Source organism: Anas platyrhynchos, chromosome 2 (assembly GCF_047663525.1).
Source record: "Anas platyrhynchos isolate ZD024472 breed Pekin duck chromosome 2, IASCAAS_PekinDuck_T2T, whole genome shotgun sequence".
In the NCBI taxonomy this organism is placed as follows: domain Eukaryota; kingdom Metazoa; phylum Chordata; class Aves; order Anseriformes; family Anatidae; genus Anas; species Anas platyrhynchos.
Window position 1 is genome coordinate 108255493 of NC_092588.1, and position 18776 is coordinate 108274268.

Sequence of the window (18776 nt, forward strand, 5' to 3'; positions counted from 1 at the left end):
GCCAATCGAGTTCAAAACCTTTGTCCCAGTTTTGGCACAGATACGGGATGGTTTGGGGCCTTAAGACAGGCAAGAGAATCTTCACAAGGGATGACAAAACTGAAGACCACCAGGATGGTAGATTCATCTGAAATTCGTCTCCTGGTATGAGTGAACCATAATGAGAATAATTCTGTTATCAAGCAGTAATTTCATATTCATTTGAATGGCTCTGTTATCCAACAGCAATTTCATATTAACTTGAAGAGCCTGACTCTGCAACTCACTCACACAAGTAATTCAATTCAATCAAAATCAGAACATAAAGAACTGCAAACTATTGCTAGAGAATCAAGTACACAAAACGATCACATAGTTCTCAAAAGAGAGGAAGATAAAGAGGAGACCAAGAAAAATGTGGGTATTGTACAAAAGAAAGGAGTCACAAAGAAAGGAGAACAGAAGAAAATGAAACAATGTCTACTGTATCTTTTTGGTTAGAGACCAAAAACCAAGGCATTTGCCTCTCAAATTTTGTATAGTTTGAAAACTCGTACAAAGCACTCAGTAGCCCACTAAGTTTTTCATCATTTCTTATTCCCATATTGTAAAACTTGAATTATGACATGCCTTCTGGAAACCATGAAAATATAATGCTGTTTTATACAGCAAATTTTATATATGCCATGTATCATACCGTTATTTCATATTTATCACATTTTATCTACTATGAATGTCCAAAAAAGGCATTGAAGTAGATTTTAACAAACTAAGATTAAAAACAACCTCAGAGTTAAAAATTATACTAGCTGACATTTTGACTACAGATTTATTATGATTTCAGTGCTTTTTTTTTTTTAATATGGTAAAAATGGTGTCAGTAATATTCAATAGAAAAGAAAGGATAAAACACATATCTGGAGCACCTTTCTGTCTGCAGTAACCTGTTAAAGCTAGAGGTCAGAAGGACTTAGCTGATGATTTGATGATTTGACTGCCACATGATTGCAATTCAGCTGCAGTATGAAGATCAGTACACATACTGACAAAACTGCATGTCAGGTCACAAACCAACTACTTATTGTCTTGGTGAAATTTCTTCTTACCTCATTGACCATTCATTTGGCACTTAATTTTTTATATTTTAATATGTGTGTATACACACACACACCTCCATACATGCACACACATATATATATTTATATCTATATTGAGGCCTTAATACAGGGACCAGAATTTTCATATGGGATGACAATACCAAAGACCATCCTGACATACCTGAGGGAGTGAGTGAGTGGATATATTTAACATTTTTTCTGTAAAACATCTTTTGCTGAAAATGCTCCAAAAGCCCCTCTAGTAAGTGTATCAGCTGCTTTTAATCTAGAAATTAAGTTCCATGCTAAATTTGTTAAACAATTCAAAAGAACCTTTGGACTTAGCTGTCAATTCCCTTACCATTACTATTCAGTGTCTTCATAATAACTTCCATTTGAGCAAACTCATAATTGTAGTCTGGTTCTGAAGAAGCTTCACTGGCTGCATCCAGATCATGTTCTCCTAACAAAGCTTCTTTCTCAAAGTCTTTCAGCCAATCCCGTCGTTTCCTCTTTGGTAAATTGATTCTGTGTAAAAATAAAAAATTAGTTTCTAAAAAGTTTATGCAGAACAGTGGAAGGAAAAATAGGCCGAATGTAATAATGTTAGAGAATAAATATAAACCATTACCTAAAGAAGTGGTTGTTTCCCCATAATATTCTATCTCCATGCCATAGCTGAGTGACAGAACATACCAGTGCACCATTTACACAGGATCTGAAAAAAAAAAAAGAAAATTCGACTTCAGTGAAATCCTAAAATCCTAAGACTAAAAGTTTGGAAAGTACCTATAAGATGTATTGTTTCTCACATCTACAGACAGTGATTCGTATCACATAATGCACAAATCAGCTAGGTTCTCATTAAAGTATCAATGGGAAAATTACTGGTCTGATTTCTGCTATCAGAACTAAACACCAAACCCCTTTTCTCCTCCAGCTGGCTGTTGCAACTGATCAGCAGGCACACAGACAAAGTTGAATTTAGCTTTTGTTTTCTTTTTTTTTAATGTCCTTTTCTCAAACTGGGTCGTTGCCTGTTTCTTATAAACAGTCTGTAAAACTGGTTGCATACAAATCCTATTGATAAGGCTCACCAAGATATAGGTTAGTCAACACAACTGTAAAATACACTGTTAGCATGCAAGGCATTCAAGCATAAAAAAGAACCTTAGGTCCAAATTTCATTCTCTCAACAAACTGAGTCTGTATTACTTACATTTTTTGTGACCATCTGGTGTATTGCTACATTTGTTTTTATGTTTCTTTGTATTTAAATCCCAAATTGAAAAAATGGAGCATGTGAGTCACAAAGCCGGACAGTTTATTTGAAAGGGAAAAAAATTAGGTAAAACAAAAATGCCTTGTCAGATGCAGTGTTCTGAATTCAGCTGTCTCAAATAAGTCAACACAAACATTTAAGCATTTGATTTAAAAAGCCTTTTTGCAAAGAAATTCTTGTAACTAATTTTCTTTTGTGAAATATTTTAGGAACATTGACTTAAGCACTGCAGGTCGGGCACAAGTAAAACAAAATGTATTATATGTTTTTTCCACTGACATGTGCCTTTGTTCTTGCCAGTCAAAATGACTGATTTCCAGTGCGGTAACTCTATCACAAGTTTGAATCCCATCTGTTTGAAATTTTGTACTGTAGGCTGCAGAACAAGAATGCAAATGTTAAAAGGTATTTCACTCAAGTCAGAATGAAACAGATTGTGGATTTTTTTTAAAGATGTCTCAAGCTTTCCTCATTCTTATAACATCTAGACATTTAGATATTCAGATTTCAGCAAAGCAGTAAAGACCATTAGTTAGGACATGGGTACTGCTTATCACACGTCAATAGACATGAAGTGATGAAGACATTTGGAATTCCATCCAAGAACCCACAGTGCTCCCCAGAACAAGGAGTTATTAAACCAAGGAAGCAGAAAGGAAAGGAAAAATGTATCTTCATACCGCATATTTAATAGACACATCAGTAATTGTAGTCTTTGGATCTTTAAAACACCTATTTTCTCACAAAATACTGAGCTTTATAACAGGAACCACTCAGAGACGAAGTTTATCATACCACATCAAGAACCAACCATCACAGGGTTGGGATAGCCAGCAGCAGCTCAGCCATCTTGTTACCAACCAAGACATAGCCAAGCAATGGTCCCTCATTCCTAATGAGTACCTTCTTGTGGTGGTTTATTCTAAGCCAAACCACTGATAGCCCGTTACGATGCAGTGGTGTGCGTGGGTGTACACGTGTGGGGAAATCACAGTTCCACCTCTGAATTTCACCATCTAAATGCCTAAGTCTCTTACATTGCAGCTACTCACTGATCAAGAAATAAGATATTTCTGACTCTGCTAAATAAAAACGCATGCAAGTTATCTTCTGGTAATGAAAAGCAAGTATTTTCTGGTACAAGCGCTGCTGATCTTCCTTACCTTGCATTTTCTTTTGGTGTGAGTGTAACTTCTCCATCTAAAGCAATATCAATCTCACAGTGTTCTGGTTGGATTCCTATACCAAAGAGCTGTATATCCTGAGAGGTATCTGCACCAACTCTTGTGTGATCCTAGAAAATAAGTTGTTACTAAGAGACAAGCAAACTACTGCTGTTTATATAACTGAGACAATATTAGCTGAAGCACTGAGACTGCACTGAGCAGATCTGAGGTCATGCACAACCTGTTCTCCTGTTCTGCACTTTATCTTCCTACAGTTTTAGATAAAGCAAAATAAAGCAGCTGATACACAACTTCTGATTTTAAAATATTCCCAGACAATGCTTGCATGTAAGCAATAAATGGATTGCCATGTCATACGGCCATACAGGACAAAGGATAACACGGATAGTAAAACAAGGTGCATGGAGGTGGCTGCTTTTCAGAACACAGCTTTATAGCAATTCAACTAAGCATACTGATCTCCACGTAATTTCAAGCCATACTGTAAATCCCACTGAAACACTTTACTTTGATGTTGTTATAGAAGTTGTACTTTATTTACTGTTGTTCAGATATGGAAGCATTATCTCAACCACTAAAGCAGAAAAGTAACCACAAAATACACAGGTAAGTTTTTTCTATCTTGTTGACAAAGAACTCACCCTTCCAATATACTGCTTACTCAGTCTGTCTGATTAAGCATGATTAAGCATGCATTTGAAACTATTTCACACTGAAATGAAAACTATGGTAAATTGAATAAAATGGAAGACAGTGGCAGTAGGAAAACACATTTCTGTTCATTTCTGACAGAGCTTTTTTTCCCTCTTCTTTTTTTTTAAATCTTCTTCTGTAATTGAAGCCTATGTTTATTCCTACTGATTACTAATAAACATCTTCCTTTCACACTTAACTCATTGAATATTTAAGGAAATCCTCAACTCATTAATAAAAAGAAGCATTATACGTCATGCTCTTACTTTAAGAAGCAATGCTCTTTAGTCCAAAAGCCAATTCTGCCTGGAAAAGCTAGAATTTATCTCAATGCTGGTACATACTGAACACTTCTTCCACTGTTGGCAAGCAGATGATCAATTAGATAAAGCTGAACTGCAAGGAAAAATGTAAGCCTGAACAGCAGGAGTCCTATCCTATTTTACTGCAACTAGTCTTAACAATCTAAATACACAGTGACAAATTGAACCAGAAATTCAAAACAATAAACAAGTGCCCTTTCACTCTACATATACAATCTGTTTTCATTCTTACCTTTAAGTAGTAAACCAAAAGCTCATTGAGCGCAGGGTCCGCATTCAGGTTCACCAGATAACACTTGTCATCTCCGACCTTGATACCTGAAGACTCTAGGGAAATACCCATGCTCTCTAGCTGTCTTTGCCTCTCCTGCAAGCACAAAAATAGGTTAACCTTGCCTGCTGCAATATGTGGAGATAAGTACATCAAGTAAATATAAGCAGAGCAACTAAAACTGAAGATTAACATTCATTCTTCATATTGCTACAACAGAAAACCAGAACTTAGGACAATGGTTACATTTATTTTTAATGGAATTTATTTTTGTAAACCAATGAAAATGGTTAGACCTAATCCTCAAACATCCACCTTAAGGATTTTATCAGAGGTATTCATACATAATACAATGTGGCCTTGAACCTCTGTGTTAGCTAAAAAACTAATCTCAATTGCAACAACTACAAAGGTAATCAGACACAAATAATTTTGGAAAGAACATGCCTTAGTTTAGGTTCAACCTTTTCTGGTGTTGTTATTAATTCAACTAAACCATCTACTTGGTCATGCATGTCTTTTGCTCTTGTACAGTTTTGTTCTTTTGTTTGCTTGGTTTTGGTTTGGCCAGTTAGGTTGCTTTTTTTGTGCCTGTTTATTTGTTTAACAAGGATTGTGCCAAAGCATGCATCTGCTACATTAAGACTAGGAAAGGTGGCCAACAATACTCCTTCTCCAAGCTATAGATAGTGGAAATTATGGAGAAATAGATTGGAATACTTAAGTCTTACTTCAAATATGATAATAACAAGCATATTCATTTTCTTTCTCTGGTTAAGAAGCCACAAAAAGCAATAGCAAATGTAAACACAAGTACTGCCCAAAATTCTGATCCTTTTGCAATTCTTGATTTTCTTAGTCACTCCAAGGAAAATTACTAAAGATCCCACTGCGGTCTTATAAATAAAAGAACAGCACAAGTGTATTTTGATGTTATATTTTAAAATCAAATATTAGCTTTTATCAGTTATACCATGACATAACTACATTTAGTATATAGAAATTTAGACTGCGAAAGGAAACAGAGAGCAGAGCAAAGGAAAAATCCAGAGAAATTCAAAACAACTGATAGTAAAAACAGCATAGCCAACCAAAGCTCATGACATTCAGATGACTTGTACTCTGGCCTTTTCTCCTCAAAATTTCTGAAGTACCTGTGCTATTTCTTCTGTTTTCCTTAACTTTTCTTCCCAGGTTACTGTTAGTTCTTTTATTAGTTTTTCAGATTCTTCTAATTTTTCCTTCAGTTCCGGTGCCTTCATGGCCTAAAATACAGAAATTAGCAAAACTTTAAGGTACACTTCACATCGCAATAGATGCTTAAACAAGGAAACTTAGCACAGCCAACAGAATATGAAATACTGCAGGTACATGATAGGTTTCAACTATTTTCCCAGGTTTTTTCATGGCAGAAGGTGAAGAAACAGGTCATTTGCAAAGGAAGAGGACAGAATCAACATATAATGGGTTCAGATCTGAAACAGATGAAGATCTACCTAGTGCCTCAGAGGCTAATGGAACTATGCAAACCAACAAAATCTGCAGGGCTGGCCACTCATGCTTCAGTGTATGTATAAAAAAATCTGAGTATTAATAACTCTTAATCATCTGAAGCTCAACACTAATGTCTTTCTTCCAATAGCAGTTTCAAACACAAATTCCGCTTGATGTTTAGCTTTCCATTCTATCTTGCTTTTGTAACTTTTCCTAGAGCTTCATTAAAGCTTTCAAGACTGACACTGTGGATTACATCTTCAGGGAGGCATACTCTGGAGCTAACACCGGCTTCTTGTTTCACAATAGGAAACAAAAGCAAGGGGCTTGAAAACATTCAGCACCAAATAACAACTCAACAGGCGGGCAGAGAGGTTTATACAATTGTTTTCAACAGAGAGATGGAAGAAGAGAAAAAGCTTTTAAAAGAATTAGTAAAATTTGGAGTGCTCCCCACCTTCCTACGGATTGTATTCAGCCACAGTCTATCAACAAAACTAAGAACAGACTACAAGAATATTTTCCGATTTAAAATATGGAATTAGAATAGATTTTTATTTAGGAAAAAAGTGAATGGTTCCTTTCTCCTAAGGGAGATTTTCCAATTCCAGTCTGTAAGGATCTGTTCCTATAAGCAACAGTATTCCTTAAATTAATATAAAGTTTACACATCACAAAAATTTAGCTTTAGACATACTTCCATCATCTTTTTCCCACAGTTACTATGTTTTGCCTGAAAATATCAATAAATTTTCCTACAGTGCAGTGCCTAATTTCCCCAGATATCACCAAAAGTACTCCTACCCTGATACTTTTTGCTCTGCTTAGAAACATTTATCTAGGATATGCAGCAATCTCACACTGTTAACTCTCCAGCTACTAGACTACTGATGGTTCTGGTGTTGCAGTTTTAACAATTCTTGATTTTCACGAATATCAAAGAGAGAAATGTCACACACATTTTGTGGTCCAATACCAGATTTACAGCTTTTCACACTTTTCCATTTGATGTCAGAAAAGCATCTAGCCCACCAATTAAAAAAATAATAATTCTGCTAGGAAGTCTACACAATGAAGTTGTACTGTCGCTCTTATCTGTGCTGCATCATCTACTGCTTGATATGAAGTTCTTCAAGGACAGTCCATTCTGACATGAATTACCAACTGTACAATGTAGTCCTCATTTAAAAGTTATTAAAAATAAGCAAACATTATGTTGGATCTATTTCACAAAACAAGGTTGATTATTTAAAAAAGCAAACAAACAAAAAAAAACACAAGCAAAGGCCAGTTCTTTCCTCATTTTATAAGACTTAAATATAAACCAAGTCTCCCAGATGAAGTTTGACAATTCCTCAGATAATTCAATTAACACTGTAACATGAATTATGTTACCTCGGCCTGCGAGAGCTGCTCTTTCAATTTTTCAACTTCTTCTCGTAATTCTCTGATGACCCTAGCATTTGGATCTTCATTCACCACAGCATGATTAACTATCCTTTTGGCTCTGTCTGCGTATCTCAGAGTAGAGAGAGTTTCTTCATAATTGTCTGCTGCTGGACTAATTGTGGCTATCATGGCAGTTTGGCTGTTTCCTCCCAAATTGTCCTGTAGAGTACATTCACAGAAAATTGAGGATTAAAACCAGTTCTGAGATTATACAGTATCTTTACAGAGATACTTAAGATACAAATCTTAGACTATTTAGACACTGACACATAGTCTGGATGGAAATTAACCAATGAGATCCATAAATATTTCCAACCACCTTCACCAGCCTAAATTCCAATGTAACTGAAAATATGTCAGGAATTTACATACAATTAACAAAGTATATGCTTATCTGCACATATTACTTGGAATAATTTGTAGCTATGACCGCCTTAGCTCATTTCTTTAAAGTAAAAGAGAAGCCCACAACTACACGGATGTATGCTAGAACCTATTAAGCTGACAGCTTGTGAACACGGTGAACAGAAAATATTAATTACCTTGAGAAGCCAAGTGAGTACAGAGTCTCTGTAAGGCACAAACTTATTCTTCCCTTTCCCCGCTGCTTGATCAGCAAGTGATGATATAACCAACCCCAGTGTTGAAAGGGATCTATGAAGGCAACACAGCAGAACAGCTTTGAACAACTATTCCAAATGTATATTTAATAATACACAGAGAAGAGTTTAATTTGTGCTGTGCAAAGGTTCACATTTAATTTTGAAAATATTATAGAATAATTTAAGCTGGAAATGACCATAGGAGATAATCACAAGGCAAATTATCTATTAAAGTTACATATTTGGAACAATATATGGATAACTACAGTGTTTCATCTCATCTGGTGCTTAGGCCAAGTTCCAGAAAGACTGAGTTGAAATATTCAGGTATTTGAAATAGTTTGAAAAGTGTAAAGCAGCCCACTTCAGTATATGGACAATTACTGTCTTAGCTTAGACATCTACCTTTCCTCAGAGACTACAAAGCCTTCCATCTTGGACACTGCCTCATGACATGATTACGAGGCATGGCTGGCAGCACAGCACAAATTCCTCTTTATATAGGAACCATGTTTTAAGAACACTAGCTTAACAACTGACTCAAACCGAGCATTTCCCTACATCTAAGGAGGCAACCTCAAGGCAACACCAGCTGTGGCACAGAACTAGTCAGGCAGGTGAACCAGCAGCTAAGCAGCCATCACATGATAGTGGAAGGCTGCTCATCAGAAGAGACCGAGGAGGAAGTCCCTTGAGAAAGGGGTTGTCTTATAACAGAGGTGGTGCTTCACTTGGGTCTTTTATGGGGAGCAGGGAGGAGAGGAATAGACCAAATAAATAATGTGCCAGTTATAAAAGTGTTACGTGAACACAAGCATGAGAAAAGAAAAGCCCCCCAAAACTGTTTACCAGACAACCACATCCCCAAAATCACTCTAGAATAGTGAAGAAACCAAGAACTTGTCCACTGTGGTACACGTACCACTTCTACCAACAGGTGCAGCTGGTAGACTGCACATTAGGTAGAACCTACACATTATATATTCCAATTGTTATATAATCCTGTGGAAATGTTAAATGACATCAGGGCTCTTGGGGCAAGTATGTTTAAGGTAACGAGCTGGTTCAGAATCCTGAGAACATTAAACAGGTGCCTACAGGGTTGTAAAACTGACAACACAAGCTCAAGAGCATACTGGTCCATCATACTCATAAAGGGTAGCTGGATAATTGGCCATAACTACCAGGGAAATCCTTACATTGCGATTAGATAGTTAAATAAAACCTTGGTTCTACTGCTCCACTCCATCCTTTTGAGTTTTTTCAAAGTAGGAGCACTGTTTTTTTAGCTGGTGTGTAGACAGTGTTTGCACAGTATTTGTAAAAGGGCCTCAACCTTGTTTGAAACTACCAATGCTTCTGCGGTAACATTTCGTAAATGACAAAAATATTGCAAGAATATTACCAAGGAGACATCTGAGGGCAAGGCAACAAGAACCGTTACATGTCACCACAGGTACCTCACATTGCCACACACAAGGAAACAAAACGGTAAGCAGGTAGTGTAGAGCTGGAAGCAGAATTAAAATGCAAAGAAACTTGAGAAGAGCCTCATCACTCCAATGTGCCAAGCAACCCCTCGATTTTGAAACTCTGTCTGAAGGATACCTTTCCAAAGTCTGTCTGAATAATTCACAGCAAAAAGGACAGTCGGTTTTAGTTTGTTGCCCAAACAAAAGCCTAACAACTCCGGAAGGCTTGGGGGAGGGAGAATTGGTTTTTATCATTGATTTTTCTTCTGCACAGACTGGGAAGATGGCGTGCTAAACATGCAAGAGCAAACAGGAGGATGCTGCTGTATGCTGCTCCGTGGCAACCTCCCACAGAACAACTTAAAAGCAGCAACAACACAGTCCCAATGAAGTCCACCTTCAAGAAGTATAAAATTAAAAAATAAAAATAAATTTAAAAAAAAAAAACAAAAAAGATCGGAGACTAAAAAAAAAAACAAAAAACATGACCCCAGTTTATTTGCCTCTAATTCCTCTTGTCCTCCTAAAATGAGATGAAATGTGAAAAGCAAAGCCAAAATACTGGGGGAGGGGGAAGAAAAGGACAGTTTTTCATTTTGAGGAGCAGGAGGATGGAAAGAGCAGGGATCCTGAAAGGCCCACCATTGACAACTACTTCCCAACAGGACTGCAACACCAATTTGTTAGACACTGGAACAGGCTGCCCAGGGAGGTGGTGGAGTCACCATCCCTGGAAGTCTTTAAAAGACGTTTAGATGTAGAGCTTAGGGATATGGTTTAGTGGGGACTGTTAGTGTTAGGTCAGAGGTTGGACTCGATGATCTTGAGGTCTCTTCCAACCTAGAAATTATGTGATTCTGTGAATTCTTAGTTACAAGCACTGTTTTAATAAACTGGAAATTATAAGCAACAGTTCACTGACACAGATTTTAATGATGCGATAATATTTCTGCTCCAGAGTTATAACAAAATACTGATTTTATATTACGACCATTAACATCTGCAGTAAAAACCAAATGAGAGTGCTTTAAGTATGCTACATGAGATTTCATAACACAAAGCTGCTTAAAGACTATAAGGAAAGTCCTAAAAGAAATGGCTGCACCATATAATTACAGGACTCAGCAGCCACTCTGCTTTCTGCGGGATGATGCATCAGAGATCTGTCATTACTTTGATCCTATCTCAAACGACTTACCCCTAATGAATCAACCAAAAGGCCTAAGCAACTAAAGAGCACACAAAAGACTGAGGCAGTTCAGAAAAAAACAGAGAGCTTACATGGTGCAAGACCATGGGAAAGTGTAATTTCTGCACACTTTCTGTTCTCCCTGACCCTTTTCCTCAAGCATGACCAGGCTGCCTTTGCTCCTGTGCGGCTGGAAACCTGCACGCTCCCAACCAGGGAGTGAATGCTGCCGTGTCAGCAGCACTCAAGGGCAGGTGGTGCTTCCTTACCACATGGTACAACTGTCCCTAAATGACAGCAATTCAAGCTACTTCTGTATGGTTTTCCTCCAAATTCTTCAGCAAACAGAGTCCTTTTTTTTTTTCTATTAGTTAGCCCTTTGAATATAAAAACCCTCCCTAAAAACAGCTTGGAGCCAGTCCTGTCCCAACCCATCCCCTCCCGCCCCACCACTACCCTTTAAAGAGTTTTTTTGGCATTCTCAAGTTTAAATGCCAATAGCTATGATTTTACTAATCAGTTAAAATTACAAACTGTTTGCACAATTTATTTTTTCTTAGACACAAATATACAGCTTGCTTACTCTGTTTTCTCCTGCTATCGTACTTTAGAAATTCTTCAACTACACCACAAAGCTATTAGGCACCTGTGTTTCTACACTCAGTACAGAAAACCAACACATCCTGTGGAGCAACAAGCACATCCACCTTTCTTATGAGTTATGGCAAGTCCCCCAAGGACCTCAATAATAAAGAGCGGACAGCCAACACCACCTTCATGACCCAAGGCAACTTCATATCAGCCCTGAGAAAAAAGAGAAGTTATCCTTATTGCAGCTTTACAGAGCCATTAACAAAATCACAACTCTCAGCTGTTTCAGTAAGCAGGAGAGCAATCCACCACTTCTCCTCTGCAACGTGCTGTCCCAAGATACCAAAGGGTTTGCAGTAGGGCAAGCCATGGGCAGCAGCTACCACGGTCTTCAATTGGCTTCATGAAGAAACAAGCAGCAGAGAAACCTGCAGAGACTAGCCGAATGTCACGCTACGGGGTTTTGGTATGCACAGCTGAGCGCACATTTTTCCTGACTTGTAAATACAGAAACAGGTATGTTAGTTGCCCATTCTTCTTCAAGGCAACAAAATGTAGTACAAACGGCAGATTTATTTGCCAGGTAATTATAGCAGCTCTGGTTTTGATCTCATTAAATACAGCGCATGCTACCAATCCAAGTTACTGCATTTTTATAAAAGAATAAAAATGAAAAACCAGGAGCTGACATAGCAGGGTATATGGCTTAAGCATCCTATATTACTCCATAAAAGATTATTGCCCTTCCCTATTAAGTACGGTACATCATACACACTACCCAAAAGAAGATCGTGCACAATGTTCTGTGAAGAACCAGGCTGATAAAACATGCATAGCAATTTTGAGGCTTCCAGCAGAAGTCAGACTTCATTAAAGTTCCAAGTAACAGCAGAAGTCTAATAAAAGACACAGCACTAAGAAATCTCTTTTGCCTACCAGTTCCAAAAGAGATTTCACACACAGAATGCCTTTAAAATGGACTGAGGTAATACAGGTTTATACCATATAAGAACTTAATTGATGGGAAAAAGTAGAGCTGTCAACCTATCTTTTAAAAATATTTTTTATAGAGAGATCTGGTGCTTGCATCTGCAGCATGGGCAAAACAACTTTCCCTTATTGCATTACTACCTTCGAAGCTTACCAACGAGTAAACATCCTATTAGAAAAAAATAATAACAATTAAACAAAGAAGTATTTCTGTATCTAAAACTACATTTAGAGTTTCTTAATAGCTGTTGGGAAAGTTGGCATTTGATTTTTTCCCCAAGAATTAACAGGAAACATTCAATTTTGCCTTTGTTTATGCAAAAGACAAATACAATTTCTAGTAAAATCAATCTGACTTTAACTAGTAACCCGCAGGGTAAGGGTTCAATACCTGCCATTAGACAAACAGAACCATATAATTTTGATTTACAAGAATGTGGCTACTGATCTGATGCATTAAATACATAATATATTAGAAATTATGCTATAAAGAGCAAGCATGTTCAAACTCTGAAACAGGGAAGCTGAAAATCATTTTAAGCATGAATGCAATTCAAACACACTTTTTGCTGTCATTGTTAAATTAAAATACCAAGACTTTTTCAATTTTAATTTTAAAATGATGCAAAATGTGTAGCTTTTAATGTTACAGTTGAACTGTTTTTTGTTGTTTATTTTTGTTTTATTCTCAGGAAAAAATTAGCGTGTTTATGAAAGTAGCGATTCTGTGCTATACTCTTGCTTTTGGGTAACAACACAGTGACTACAGTTAAAAAAAAAAGTGCCTTGAAACTTGCCATAGCTTGAGTACAAATGCCCAAGGCAATGTTAAACTTAAATAGCTTCATTCTGGTCCGATTTTCTTAAACTGTGAATTATACTCTTACATATTTTAATGCATGTTGGAACAAAGCCATTCAACTCTGCAACTTTGCATTCCTTGAGCATACGATGAGACGAACACAGAAGCCTGGGGACAGGGTGTATAAATGAATCACAAAAGGTATATGCCTAATTAAAGAGTGCTGCTGTCACTTTTTCCAGATAATACTCATATACCTCTCATCTGAGTCAAGTATGAATCAGGATCCCTATGCCAATGTAACAAAACACATGGTGTTCAGTACGGAGCAACTGAAAGAGATATATTAACTGCTTCTGGCTAGGCATATCATTTGAACCGACTTGCGACAAGCACACCGAGACAGGAGGCCAAGGAAACAGTGGTTGTTCTGACAAGATTAAGGTTTGCAACCTGTGTACACCAATGTCTTACTTGTTTATGTTGCTGCCTTCCTTCAGACGTTCTCCTGCAGCTCCTGTTTTGGACACTCTCTCACTACCAGCCAAATCCACCAAGCTGACCTTGCTGACCTTCTCTCCAGAATTCTGCGCAAATCAAACCGGGGAGAAAAACAGATAAGAAATCTGAGCACAAAATGCTAATGTGTCTGATATTAGCGTAATTACACTGCTGTCCATAATAACGTGGGTCAAGCTATCAAATTCAAGATATGAGAAAAGTAATTCTCACAGTTCTTAGTCTTTTAAGAATCACTCGTACACTATACTAAAGGGCTGAACCACTAATGAAGGTGAATCAGCCATGTGGTAATGTCAGTAACTTCACTGACACAGTAGGTCATTAAAACATATTAACGTCAGCAACAGTTAACACCAAAGACAGGTTTAACAGCAGCAATATAATCCTGAAGTGATCCAACTTTTTGCTGTATCTGGTGTGCTTCCTCCCTCTTCCAGTGTTCTCTCAATCTTATGTTCTCACCAATGTTACTCTGATTACCAGACCCCACAGCATGAAAGGCAGCAGCAGAGCTAAACAAACCATGTATGCATACCAAACAAAAAATGGTGAGTCATGCTAAAGTCTTGACATAAAAGATGAACAAATCAAGAGAGCAAACATGTTCTTCTCTCCACTTCAGGTCAAATGCAGAGATACTATACTATCATATAGCAATTCAACTCTGAGACACGGTGGCACTTCAGCAGGTTAAACAGTTGTGAGAGCTGAGGCACCTTCAGCATTAAAATGGTATGCCATGTGTGTCTTTAGAGCTTTAGCCCATATTGATACTAGTGATACATCTACAAAAGCATGCAGCTGGATAGCAATCGAGAAGCTGCTTCTTTTAATTGATTGCTGCTCAAAACAAACTGAGAACATTCAGTGGCTGAACAGAAGAAAGAAGAAGAATTCACTACAACTTTGTAAATTAACCATCAGAAATACATACACCAGAATGCAGGTCATAAAGTGTCTGAGTCACAATAATATTGAATACAGCATGAGAACGGCTGCTTTCTTCATTCATGTTGGTTGCAGCAACTGTTCGTGATTTGTTTCCCTCCGACATCAGTGACTCAATATCCTAGAGCAAAAAGAGTAGAAAATGATGCCAGGATAAAGCAAAGTTCTGAGCTTGCTGAATAAAATACCCATCTAGATGGAAGGGTGTGTATGTGTGGGAGAGAAGAAGGGAAGGTAGAAGTAATGAGAAAATTCTTTTTATGTTTTGAGATGCAATGGCAGAGAGGCGATGTAATTCCACAGAATGGCATTAAGTCTCAACTCTATTTTAAGTGCTGCACTTAAAAGCCCAGCAACAATATTCAGTGCACATTCTCCTTATCTGCTGCTGGAATACGCTGGCAATATCCACATTGCAAATCATACTGTTTAATGCCAGTAATCAAGCCAACAAGATCTACTTACAGAACTAAACACAAATGCTTTTCTTTACTGAACTGTACTAATACTGTACTCGCTGAATTGGACCAACGGGTTACCTCACTTGGAGTGTGTACCTTTCTACACATGTGAAAATAAAGACGGTTATGTGGAGTCTGATATATGTGCTTACTGAGCTCCAAGACAGTTGCATAGGTCATCAGCCACAATGCAGGTATTAAAATTTCCTAGAATTCGAAAAAGATGTACTTTCAAAGTACACAATTTACCATAAAAACTGCAAAAGCAGTTACATATCTGCACAGATCTGCACACATATAATATGCACAGATGCTTCAGAGAAATAAATATCCCCATCAAAAGCAAATTACTTTCCACACAATACTACACAAAGAATGGTTTAAAAACAAAACAACCACAAAAAAAACATTTCCTACAGCAGCTTCCTCATAAAAAGGGCTATGCAATTTATACAACTGCACTGCTTTAATTAATTCCATTGTAGAAGTCCATTGGATTCTACAATACTGATTTATTTGAATGCATTCTGGTAACTCAAATGGGCTCAGATGCTGTCGTGATTTAAATGATTAATTATATAAGGCATGCTGTACATTCTCATCCAATACACTTGTATAAAGTAAGAGGCTGTATTCAACAACATGAAAGGAATTCATGCTGGTATTCTTAGTATTCTTGTTTTGGAAGCCTCACATTTCCTGTGGTAAGAAAACATGATGTATTATAAAAATTGACAACTGCAAAATACAGAGATACCACTTTCATATTTTTAACCTACATAACACTGAACCCAATGCTTTTATGTTAAATAAATACTTGTGGAAGCACTACAGGAGATCTTTGTGATTGTCAGAGACTGTAAACACTCTAGAAATTAAACCTCTGGATGGATACTAGTTTAACTCTGGTAAGATTCCTACTGCTTAGGTGTATGTTGTTTAGACACCTTTCATGGGTTTTGATTTACCTCAAAGTTTGTAACAGCCAGCTGAGACAAGCCATCTACATACGGTCCCAACACTTTGTGCTCTCGAACCTTAAGTGACTGCCGACTCCTGTGGAATAAAATAGACTTTATACACAATCCACTACTGTGAACTTTATTCCAGCTAAAAGACATAAATTCACTTCTACTATGTAGAAGATTTTTGTCATTTCATGTAATATTTTCTTTTGTTTTTCAATTAATAATGAGAAGAAAAATGTTTTCCGGAAAGATTTAACTTAATTAATAAGAAAGACTCAAATTAATCTAACTGGTTTCAATAAGTATATATGAATTATTTTCAGAGCATCCTCCCACCACAGTATTTGTGGCTGGATCAAAATCTGAAATGCCTTATTTGGCAGAAAGAATACTGACAAAAAGGGAAACAAAAAATCACCCCCAGAAATTTGCTAAAGATTCAATTCTTTACATATTTTCCATGCTTAAATGAAATAAGCCAATTACATGTAAAATCTATCTTTCAACTAACTTGCATTCTTCTTTACCGAATGCAATTATGCTTAAGAATAAAAAAATGACACACATATAAATGCTCAGACTAAAAAAAAAAATAAATCTATCAAGATATCTCTTATCTAGAAATCTTCACACCAGAGAGCCCAGCCAGTATTTCTGAGCAAGCAACAGAAGTACTAAAGAGTGCCACGAGTATATTCTGAGGTGTTGCACCTTCCCATTCCAGAAGCCCAACTTCTAAACCAGGAAAACCAAGTTATAAATAAGTTTTGCACTCTTTGTGAAAATTAATGAACTTTTTTACTTGAGCAAGGTCTGGATATCATTGCAAAAATACCTCAGCATTTGCTTCCTGGTGTTAAGCTACTTTGCATAGTCCTTGTTTGCATATATTTTGCTGGTGAATTTAAATCAATACATACTGGATACTACTTCATAGACAAGTTTTACATGGATATTCTCTTCTTTCTGATGTTTGGTATCTGATCCTTTCTAAAGGAGCTGTTTGAACATACATTCTGAAAAACCTTCTCAAGGACTTCCAGAACTGATTTTCACTTTTCAGTTTCAAACAAAAAAAAAAAGGAAGGTGGTAAGCGAGGGTGAAGCTACTAACCCTTTTGGGTCAAGTAGATCTCTGACTTTCTCATTGTAGATTTCCATATAGGACACTTCAACTTTAAAAGTATGAGATTCATTTTCTTCCACAGAGATTCTCTGAAATAAAGCACAACAGAGCCGTGGGATCAGACCCAGCTGCTCTGCATTGCCCATCATTGAAAAGGATTTTCCTGAACCTAAAGGAAGAAAGGAAAAGAAAATGCTTTAGAATGCAGTTTCTGAGCTACTCAGTTGTTCATGAAGCACGTTTTAATTCTCTTTTTATTTCTCCAGAAGTACATATCAGAACAACAAGACATGCTATTCCAGACAGAATGCTTGCTCTTTGCACTACAGGATAAAAGTAAACAAGAAGAGAAATTATCTTAACAGTCTCTTATAACACACACACACGCACAACTGAATGAGCCTTGGGTATGAAGCACTCCTTTTAGGCTTCCAAAACAGTCCCAAGAGGTAGCAGCGATGAGCATATTTACAGGGCTGCATTTACACTGGCACTACTTAGTTGTTGTGACACTGGCTAAAGTTGCTGTGCATTTAAATGGGACATTCATCTCCAAAGAAGTGAAGCAAATACAAATCACTAAAATGAAACAGAAAACAGCATCCTGATAAAAATGTTTGACATTAAACATTATATTTCTACATATAATTTTAAAACCTATCTAGTTTAATATTTATGTTGTGCTCTTCCTACTTCATACATGTGCACAAGAAGCATTCCCTTTCTTCAGCACAAGCGACTCTTACCTGTCTGTCCATAGGCAAAAATACAAGCATTATATCCCTGAAAGGCCTTTTCAAGAATTCCTTCTCCAAGGCACTTGAACACCACTTCCTGACCTAAAAAATAATTATTTTGTAAGTTTATTTTACACAAAATGACAGATTAAACTTTATGGAAAGCAAGAAAAAAAGTTTTTGAGATTATTTTTACTACCGCGTGGATTAAGGAACAAATGATTTCATATATACCTGAGTGAATAAAGTTCAAAACCGTTGCCTGAAACTGGTGCAACAGCTACTTCTGTGTTTAAATATACTGTTCGTTTTCATGTGAAGGGAACACTTTTTCAAAGGAATCATGTAAGTTGAATGCTTAGAAAATAACGTAGATAACAAGACTTGGTACTATTTAAGTGTAAACTTTGCAATCAGCATGCATTCCTTAACCACAAACTGTATCAAAGAGCTCTGTAACAGAATTGCAACAAATACATCAGTGAGCTAGGATATTAGGCATATAACAAATGCAATGCTAGAAATAGTACGGATCGTTCTCTTGGGAACTGGCCTCAAGTTTCACTAGAAACCATTGTTATTCACGCCACATC

At 36.9% G+C, this 18776-nt stretch overlaps 1 protein-coding gene across 6 annotated transcripts in view; it reads right to left on the minus strand.

The window, feature by feature from the left end:
- KIF13A (kinesin family member 13A) overlaps window positions 1–18776 on the minus strand; it is a 114283-nt gene that overhangs the window by 33894 nt on the left and 61613 nt on the right. For 4 of the 6 annotated variants that reach the window (XM_027451238.3, XM_027451237.3, XM_027451241.3 and 1 more), the window contains exons 5-16: window positions 18193–18285; window positions 17435–17615; window positions 16321–16408; window positions 14878–15012; window positions 13896–14008; window positions 8318–8429; window positions 7722–7934; window positions 5987–6097; window positions 4794–4928; window positions 3522–3652; window positions 1708–1794; window positions 1438–1604 (exon numbers count right to left, since the gene is read on the minus strand). In XM_027451238.3, the coding sequence (XP_027307039.2) occupies window positions 1438–1604; window positions 1708–1794; window positions 3522–3652; window positions 4794–4928; window positions 5987–6097; window positions 7722–7934; window positions 8318–8429; window positions 13896–14008; window positions 14878–15012; window positions 16321–16408; window positions 17435–17615; window positions 18193–18285 (1566 nt within the window). Of the gene's footprint in view, window positions 1–18; window positions 142–1437; window positions 1605–1707; window positions 1795–3521; window positions 3653–4793; window positions 4929–5986; window positions 6098–7721; window positions 7935–8317; window positions 8430–13895; window positions 14009–14877; window positions 15013–16320; window positions 16409–17434; window positions 17616–18192; window positions 18286–18776 lie in introns of all 6 variants that reach the window. The other 2 variants (XM_027451233.3, XM_027451236.3) reach the window with 1 other exon arrangement.